This window comes from Opisthorchis viverrini, assembly GCF_000715545.1.
Source record: "Opisthorchis viverrini unplaced genomic scaffold opera_v5_465, whole genome shotgun sequence".
Lineage (NCBI taxonomy): Eukaryota > Metazoa > Platyhelminthes > Trematoda > Opisthorchiida > Opisthorchiidae > Opisthorchis > Opisthorchis viverrini.
The window spans coordinates 152,861-163,004 of record NW_008752129.1 but is presented as its reverse complement, the minus strand read 5'-3'; the positions used below and the strand labels follow the sequence as shown (position 1 = coordinate 163,004).

The 10,144-nt window shown below is 47.9% G+C and overlaps 1 protein-coding gene across 1 annotated transcript in view; it reads right to left on the bottom strand.

Annotated features, from left to right (window-relative positions):
* T265_11268 (hypothetical protein) overlaps positions 1 to 1,414 on the bottom strand; it is a gene marked incomplete at both ends in the record, with an annotated part of 10,050 nt that extends 8,636 nt beyond the window's left edge. The window contains one exon of the mRNA XM_009177878.1: positions 901 to 1,414. Within this exon, the coding sequence (XP_009176142.1) occupies positions 901 to 1,041 (141 nt within the window). The remainder of the gene's footprint in view (positions 1 to 900) is intronic.
* Positions 1,415 to 10,144: the final 8,730 nt, after the last annotated feature.

Genomic DNA, 10,144 nt, shown 5'->3' with positions numbered 1-10,144 from the left:
CTGTGCAGCATGCTATAAAGAACGGTAGCGATATAGTAGTGAGCACGGCGGAGGCGTACAATGGCTATCTAGTGGCAGCTAAGCTACATGCGTCTTGGCTGAAAAGGTTAGTCCACAACCAGACCGCTCTTAAAATCAGACACTGACTTTCTCAGATTTCGGACAAACAGATCGGTAGCGTACTCGCAAAAGTGAGTCACATACGCTAATATGATGCAGAGGTAACGCGGGGAAGTTCCGGGTGGCGATTGCGCCTAAGGCCTTGTCCATCAACACTCAATTTATCAGAATACTGCTGACGAAGTGAATCTCGGGTACATAACTTCAGTCAATCTCAACCACTTTGCGTCCAGAAGCACACTATCCACATTCCGCGCTTACTCTGGCCATGCCACAACGGTACAGACAGTGTGCCAACACATAGTACAGGTGCGATGAAGCATTCTTAGCGGTTCGTTAGAAGCATGTGACTCCAATATCTGCGCTGACCTATCACTGTTATATTGACTTGATCCATGGGTTTCTTTTTCGACTTATTGTTCGTGACGGCGCCTCCTATCTTCCACTGCTGTCATCTCTTAACTCCCGTCCTGTTCCACTTGATAATCACTCTTATGTAGATATCATCTGTATGCACGTCGGTCAGGAATCTACGGAAGTGATACACTGCACGCCACCGCTCACATCCACAGCTCCGCATCCTTTACTCATAAGAGGTTTCTTACAGAGAGGTTGTTCCCAGCCCTCGTGCCTCCTTCGTGTGGAATGGCAGCTGGGCACCGAAAGAGTGCTACCTGAACGATGGGGTGGGGTCTGAACACCGTGCCCACTGAAAACCGGCAGTCCAGGATAAAAACTCCTCATGAAAGATAAGGAAACCGAGTGAGAGCAACGACTCACCTGACACAGTGAGAACATCAACGTCAGATTGCAATGAATGCCATATTTGGACTCTAAAATCTTTCCCGCTTGGATACCCTCCCATGTAGAACTCAGCTTAATTAGGACGCGATCCTTCGAGACTCCCATAGTCTCGTACATGCTGATCAAGTGACGGGCAGTGTCAACTTGCTTTTGTACATCAAACGAGTACCTTTTAAAAAAGATTTACAGGGTTATGCACTTTACAGCACTCAGTACCGAGCATCCACCTCTGTTGAGACACGACCGGGAACAACCTTGAGAATTTCACAACCAAACAGTACAAATACACGATCAAACGCTGCCTGGATCTGCTCTTCAAGTGTCCTGAAGAGTTGAAACGAAATATACGACACAACTCACTTTTGATGCAAACCAAATTTGACAGCCTCGTCAATTAGATGTGCATATGTAGGAAGCTTTGACGCCAAAAGTATTAGTGACGGGTTAGTTGTTGAGTCAACTGGTGAATATTTTTTAATGGCTACTCGAAAAAGTTATACATGACTGATATGATCAGGTTACCTTCAAAATCACCAGTGTCTGCAACCACGGTGGTCACTTCTTTAAGACAATTTAAGGTTGAAGACATGGCGCTGTGAAACGAAAAAAAGAAAGCAAACGTTTGTGAAAATGTGAGCACAGCAAATGTGAGGACAGCATAATATGCTGCCAGATGTTTTAGCACGGTATGAATCTCATGGCAGATCCATGGCCCTTACAGTCTTTATAGTCGTTCGGCTGTAACACCCCTCCAGTGCCTAGCTGCCATGCTACCCGAAGGAAGCATGAGAGCTAGGGCACTGCCAGGTTGCCCAAGCCTAGACAAGGGAAGTCGAGGGGCAGAGGTCGGGTTCGGACCACGGACCCTCCGGTCCAACCACTTGAGCCATCTCGCCCTCATATCGACTAATCAAGACTAACTGAACTATGTAGTTCGACAGGACGACGAATGAATAAGCTTGTTGATTATGCGAGGAGGAGAGGGAACGCAGCTGTTGAGTCCGAAACCACTGCAGATAAACCAGGAAGATTGTTTCAGAAGAAGCTATGGGCATTGAATGCAGAACTGTAAGCTATATGTGACCCCAACAGTCTGTCACGAAGAGATTGGATTTCCCGTGAAGATTTGTGTACCTCCATGATTCGCTCAGCTACACTGTGGAGGGGAGTGGTGCTCGTGCGACACTAGCAGAACCCTAAAAACCTGAGTCATCTCGCTCCCTATCTTATAGTCCGGCGTGACATCCTCACTTTCTTTGTGGTAAACGGGGTGCATTAGGGAGGTGCTACAGATGTACGGCAACGACAGGGAACCATGTGAACAATGTATTCTGTCCAGGGAGTATTGCTAGAGGCTGGGTTACAGAAACAGATGCTAGTAACAATAAACTTCGCCTGTGATAGTGGTGGTGGGTTGCAGCCCAGGAGGGTGTGAGAGTGTTCCGAATAGAAAAAAAATGGAGCTAAGGGACCCTAACTAAAGGATTACGGCTTACAGAGAAGTATTCGCAATCAAGTGTCAGAGAACTAACCTTACTAGACGCACGGGTTTGAGATGAGTTGACATGGCGAGATTCACAAACATTCCGACCTGAAGCTGTTACTTCGTCGTGGTGATTGGGCTCCAATGGCTCAATGTTCTTGCGAGCTAGACTGGCTGGAACTCAGCCAACAAGAAGCATCCGTGCCAGAAAGGTCAAAAAGGATCAACCTGATGAAGAAAGTCAAGTTCTCGCACTGTCATTACACTGTCATTATCTGCTTGAAAACCACGTACTTGCAGTGGAGTAGTTCTAGCTACCACAGTTTCGTTCGCCGACGATTGAGAGGGATGGGGTGGATAGCTGCGCATTGGAGGCGGTAGTTGATAAAACCGCCTCGATAGAAGGGCGTCAGTGGACTTTTATTTGGAGAGATTGAAGAAGCTATGCATCGAAGGCAACGGCTTGGATGTGTGGCGACCCAGTCACCCACACACTTCACTGTTTAGCCCACAGTCGCTCGCTGGATCACGAGACTCGTCTGTTTTTCATGCCCACAACCACGTCACATTAAGATGACTCATCAGACGTCCATTGTCTGCACCGCCTAGTGAGCGTACCAACCACTCACGTGCTGATGCGCCCACATACGCGCAAACGGACCTACATATAGGGAAACCGAACGCAGTCAGTACAGTCTCGCGAGCGCTCAGGGAGCAGGAAGTCAACCTCCCCACAAGTCCACGGACAATCATGGGATACGTGTAGCAGCCAAACTGCGGAGAAAACACGTTCCCACCGTCCGGATTTTCACCAAGGGACTCTCGCATACGATAAGTTCCCTGTTGACTTGCTCCACATTTTATATTGCTCTTTATTTTTATACATGCTACAAATCGCTCCTGTAAGCAACTGTCAATCACAGTTAAAAACATTTATTAGTGCATACACCTTCTGATTTGTATTATGGCTATCACCACCTGTGCGCTAATAGATGCATGGGTGCCACTGAGGGTACGATTGGGCAATGTCTGATAACACCTCTAAGCATTAATGTGGCCCGTCCCGTGGTCCCCACTCAGGGAGACAGCAATGACCAGCGCAGCTGATTTTGCTGGTAATGGCTTCCATACTTCGCTGCCGAATCATTGCTTGACAACCTGGCTCGTTTCCACTCCTCACGTGGTTATGCGAAAAAACCCCTCCGAGGAAGTTGGTCAACTGACCAAGACTGCGCAACCTATGGGGTGTGATCAGCTCTCGACCTAAAGCTGCCACCTTATCGTGGTGGTCGGGCTTGTGTGATGCAGTGATCCCACGGGATGTACTGACTGAAACTCAGTTCCTAAATGTTCAACCATACCAGGAAGGCCAACGGGGAGAAGCCCGATGAACAACAGCGAGTCCCCATGCTGCGAGTATTCATATTACGAGGTGGTCTGGAGGTAGAGTCATACTGTCCTTTGTGTGAAGGCAGTAGGGCTTTTTCCCCGAGGGACCGGCGTTTGTGGAAGCAGCATTGCTGCCTTCCTTAGAGGAATGACGGGTTAGAAAGGGTCAGCTCTAAAAACCGCACACTGCGATCGCCCAACGGTCAGACTTTTGAGTCATAGGATAGGGGTAGGATCCTGAACAAAACACTACATCCTCCCACTGCCTTGTGGGTTAAACTTTTGAGTCAAAGGCGCAAGGTAGGGTGCCCAAACCAAACCTCTTCTTCGGCTTGGGCAACCGGAAAGTATCATTTGCCCTTGCAGCTCTTCGCTCACCGGCCTTCCTCTACACCCCATCCCCACCCGTTGAACGATATAGTGCCACCAACCCATCAGCCGGTCCCCTGGCCACTGCTCGGTGCCTAAACCTTTGCTCAGAAAAATAAACTAAAATATTCACTTACTAACCTCAAACGATCTGACTCACATTGCATCTTTTACTGTCCATGGTCTATGTCGAATTGAGCAGCAAGCATCTCTTGTTGAAACCTTGCTTTCTGTCGATTTGCGTTGTCTCCGAAAGACGCAGACAAGACCTCACTTCGGTCGTGCATCTCAAGCAGCTTGGGACGAGCTCAGATGTTCCACGTTTCACTCTTCGGGTATCCGCTGACCCTGAATCAACGGCTCGTGATATTTACAGTGTGGGAGTTGCACCTAGCTCCAAGGCCGAAAGTGTCTTACAGGACCGGATACCGTGCTGTGCGGTTGTCTGGCTTAATTAATATCGATGTGATTCGATGCGGTACACGGTGTTTATTTGCCGTAGCGACATACTCTCCAACAGACTGCAGTTCTGAAAGAGAAACACGAGTTTTATCAAGATCTGTCACGATTGCTTCGGTGAGCAAGGAGGATGGATACAGTAATCCTAGTGGATGGTATGAATGATCAAGTTGGACGAATAAGTCCGAAAGAAGCGTCGTTGGGTGGTAGATTTGGAGTCAATGTTGAGCGTACAGTGAGAAGCGGCTTCAATTGTGCGCAGATCATTCTCTATTCCTGGCCAGCACGAACTTCCAACACAAACACTCACGTCGAGTTGCTTGGAGGCTACCTATCACAAGACAGTCGTAGACTCAATTGGACCATATAGCTATCCGTTACCGACGACGGGCCTCAGTTAAGAAGTGCCGTTCCTTCTGGGGCACGCAACCTGACTCTGATCACGCCATCGTACGGGCCCGCCTAGCATCTCGCTTTCAGCTAGCACTACACGTGCCGAAAGAGAACAGTTGCGTTCATCAACTTCGCGCCTTTCAGTAACTGAAGAGTATCCAGCCAATCTGGCTAGAAAGCTACTGGTAACGCAAAGTCACATGGACGACGACGACTTGGTGATTGATTAGAGGCAAGTTAAAGAAGCAATGCTATCAGCTTTCAGAACCGCTTGTCCAGCCTGTGAATCGACTCAATGAACACTGGATATATTCTAGATCAGCAAGTCTTATTGCTGCTGGATAGGCCATACCAGCGACTAGCGACTATGTAGTGCACGCAGATCCCTCAAACACCCAATAATCAGGAGCTTGAAGAATGACAGACAACGCTGGTGGATTTCAAATTATCCTAAAAGGGCGTAAGAACGTTATGTGACAACCATCCTGGTATCAGCCTGGTATACATTGCGTCTAAAGTGCTTCTGGCATTATTTTGCACAGGTTGATCGATTATCGAGGGAGAAAGATCGGTGTCCCTACAAAAGTTATATCCCTTATGAGGGCACAGTATGCAAACTTCTGTGGGCGAGTATGAGTATGCGGGAAACTCTCGCCTGAGTTCCCCATGTCCAGTGGTATAGGACAAGGCCATCTTTCACCTTTCCTCTTCAAATTCATCATTGACGTGCTCCTTGAAATGTATCCGCCTGTCCCCGAAACCTCGGGAGTCAAAATGCTACCAGGACGTTCGTTCACAGACATTGTGCGCGGACGATATTGCTCTCTTCTGTCTAGATCAAACCCAAGCATCATGCTTGCAGACGACGTCATGGATAAATTCATCTACCTGGGCAGCTGTATAAGTTCCAGTTGACTGACTGGAGACGAGATTACTCCTCGAATCGGGAAAGCCAGGACAGATTTTGCCGACCTGCGACAGGTATGGCGCCGACGTGACGTGAGTGTGTCTGTCAATGACATGGTTTATACTGCCACAGTGCGGTCCATACTGCTTTATGGATTAGAGACGTGGCCTCTATGTGCAGAGGATAAACAAAAGACGTCAGTTTTTTACCATCGATCGTCATCATCGTTGTTATCAGCTGTAAGAACCGCGTGCTTGTTCAGTGCAGATGGTCTTAGGAAGAATTCTGCCGCGAAAGCTGAATTACTCACGCTTCATAGGTTACGCTGGTTAGGACATGAGCTCCGCCAGTCAGAAGACCGCTTGCCTGGCAGAGCTCTTTTCGCCCAAACCTGTACTGAGTGGAAGGGGACGAGGTGGCCCAGGTGGTCAGAGCACGAATTTACTGATCGGAAGGTATGCGGTTCGAACCCGGCCTCTGCCTACCGACTTCCACTGTCTAGGCTTGGGAAACATGCCCTTGTGCAACCTTCGGGTGGCATGGCAGTACTGGGCGGAAGCGATTGAGAGGTTGACAGTGCATGACTTGGCAATGAAGTGTGAAAACACTAACCAGTAAACTTAGTCAGGCCAAAAACCGCATCTCCGCGGATGGGAACCCCGGGACTCAACTCATCGATAGTTCATGACACTGGTGGAAATGGCCCAATCGCGCAGTCAGCGGGCCTCATGTATCAAAGCTATCGCATTCAATGCGTAGATACCAAATTCCAGAACTTACTGAACACACCTCCAATACTTGGCCACATCTCCCACATCCCCCCACTTTCCGGTGATCAGAACTGTAGCAGCTGGAAACACACGGCTTATGCCCCACAGATCCGGTGTTCCCACAAAACTCGGGCAATGCTTCGAAGGCACACATTGTTAAAAACTGAGGCTTTTAACACCTCCAATGGTTAGTGGCCAGGTTTCAGACAAGTATGATAACATGGAGCACGCCGTAGGGCGGTCAGGGGGTAAAAAAATGGACCATTCTGTACAATAGCAGCGTGAAGGCAGTAAGAGGTTTCATCCAGATGACCAGCATGTCCGTATGTATGGAACGACGGATTAGAAAAAGCTGACCAGAAAACCACATGGACCGACAGCCAAGCTAGTAGCGAACGATAAATCACCGGCTCTCAGAAGGGTCCAAGAAAACCCTAACAAATGCTGCTTCATGGTTCGGACTTGTGAGTCGGAAGATAAGGGAAAGGTCCTCTGATAAAATCCTACATCCACCTACTGCTTTTTGGGTGACTTTTGAGTTAAATGATCGAGATCAGACACTTTAACTAATCCACTCTTCGTTGATTCCTCCATTCATGCTTACAGTTGTTCATTACATGACTCCTCTCCATATGTCCATAGTTCAGCTGTGACACTCTTCTGGTGCCTGGCTGTCATACCATCCGAAGTGAGCCCGAGAGTTCAGATACTGCTAGGATGCCTAAGACTGGGCAGGAACATTTTAGACGCAGATGTGTTCGAACGAGAGAGTTTACAGTCCGTAAGCGCGCACCTTAACCACAGAGCTATTAAAAGCCCAAGTCCTTCTGGTTAACCTGGACGTTGAACAACTACAGGTGACGTAAATGAAAATTGACACATTAAATTCGAGGGGTCTTTTACACATCGCGACCTCCAAAGTTTGTGCTCAGTGTCAAATTGGGCAACAGATAGCTCTTGCTCAGACCTTGTCCTCCCGATCGAGGTATGTTGTCTCAACTGCGAATACATCACCATCAACATCATCGATAGCATGACATCAGTGTTCAACACCGATGTTTCACTACCGTACACGACCTAAACTTGTTGAGGACGAACCTGCATTTTCTACCCTTTACTACTCAGGTATCTGATGATCTTGAGTTGATAATCGCTGATAGCTGAGGCGTGGGATTTGTGCTTAGCCTCTGGGCTGAGTGCGGTTTATTGCAGTGTATTCCACCAAACATTCTGCTCGGTTGATTAGCTCGATTTATTTTAATGCACCTTACCAGGATGAATAATGCTTATCAGTGTTAGCATACGCTCCGAAGGACGGGTAGCTTTAAGGATGAGAAAGGTCCTACTGGGATTGGTCACTACTTCTAACACAAGAGCTCACAGCATGTAGCTTAATGGTCACCAACTGTAAGCCAGTTGAGGACTCACTCGGACCACCTGGAATTCCGCTACCGGCATACGGCTTCTATGCAAGATTTTGCACACCAGCTGTTTTCGACTACGCCATTGTGCGAGAAAGGATACCACTTCCTCTTCACTGAGTAACACGTCCGGCAGTGAATTGCAGTTCACCACACACAGACCGTATATGTAGCGCAACAGCATCGAGCATAGTTGGCTGTAAAGCCTGAAGGCTCCATATGAATTATCATCACCAGAAGGAAATACACCATTGTCGGGCCTGATGCTTGACGGATTGATATACAGGATCGAGGTTTTCGCCCTGGTTTCCCGGGTCAGTATTGTTCTGGCCGTTCGGCGGCTGCTGTTTATCGGAAATACACAAGTTCTCAGAGTGGGACAGTGTGTTTGCCAGCGTCAGCACTCGCATAAATAGGTGCTTAATAGTGCTTTGAACCGGGTTCTAGATGGAGCGTGGACAACCGTCGGAGGAAGGTTGTTCCACCTAAGGCCCTACAGTGAAAATTAAGCGGAAGTACTGAATGTGGGACCATGCTAGACTATCGCACGCATTCTCCAGTGTCCATACCCAGACGTGCTAGATAGAATCGCGCACCAATTCCACTTTGCTGGTCGTAGTTGGGCGCTGCTACGGCCAAGAATTTCACCCCACACACGATTGGCCAAAATTTCGTGTTAGAATGAATTCGGACTCTGATTGGCCGAGAGCGTGGATGCGACAGCAATCACCGTTTAGTATCTACCACATGCTGGTTGATATTGACGCATCCAAAAGGCTTCAAAACTTCCAGAATGCTACTGCCGGATACAGCTTATATACGATGAGCTGCGGTTTCTGAAGTTAATACACTGTATGCACCTTTGGTGGTTCTTCTGAAGAGAATGTTCAGATAAAGTATTAGCTGATGAAATGCATTTATTGCTGTTAGTGAGCTGGGACCCCTGATATCTATTGAATTTAAACAGCTCTCAGAATAACTAAAGCAACAACCAAATAAGCTTGAATAAGCACGAATGAATATCATCGAATCACTGTCTCAGACACTGCATGTCCGCACACTAGCAGCAGCTACATGTGGATCTTAAGTATCTTCAGCTGATGCAGCCGCAGCTTCATACACAGAGTTCATATTCAAACCTCCTTCTGGTTGCGCTTTTGGCTTCTGGTTTGCCCGGCCCGAAGACCTGAATGACTAATGGAAATTTCCGTAGACTGAATGACGAAGTGTATACCAAATTCATTCTCCCAAAGCTGCCCAAATACCTTAGCTCATAATGAAGCGGCCGGAGCACAGTCTTGGATATTCGCCCAGTAGACGTCACTTTTCCTTATCCAACAATAATGTCTTAGCAAGCCAATAGAGATGCTGATCATTTCATTAGGTTCGCCAGCGCTGACAGTCGGGAGTGCATCCATTTGAAACTGCGTCGCAGTGTTCAATCTATTCACAGGGTACACACACGAGCAATTTCTGAATTTCATTACTCTAACAAGACATTCTAGTGATAACCCTTGATATCTTGCGCACACTTCCTATTTTACATCTAGCCCTAAACATGACATCATTTTATACCGATTGCCCTCTGCAGTCATTGATAGGCCACAACAGATGTGGGCGGAATGGCTGCCCGTCGAACGTCAAACGGGGTATGGAATGCCACACTTGCAAGACCTGGTGGTACTTCAAATGCACGGGTTTGCAGATAAGCCGACTAACTAACTCTCCTGACCCGTTTTTCTGCGCCAGCTGTCTCTACGTTAAGTGTGCAGTGCATGCCGCAGTCAAGAGGAGAGGTCCCAAAAACGGTACCCACTCCCCACTGCAGATTCCGAAAGACCGATACCACTGTTCCGCTTGAATCGTGATACTCGACGCGAAATCGAAGCATCTTTCTAAGGCACTGGAGGACTCAGACACTAAGAATGCAGCGACTTGGACGAAAGTTGGCGAGGAACTATCTTCGCTGAACGAGTACCCCGCGATATCCACACCGTGTCCTCTGGTCGCGAAGAAAGTAATACAACTC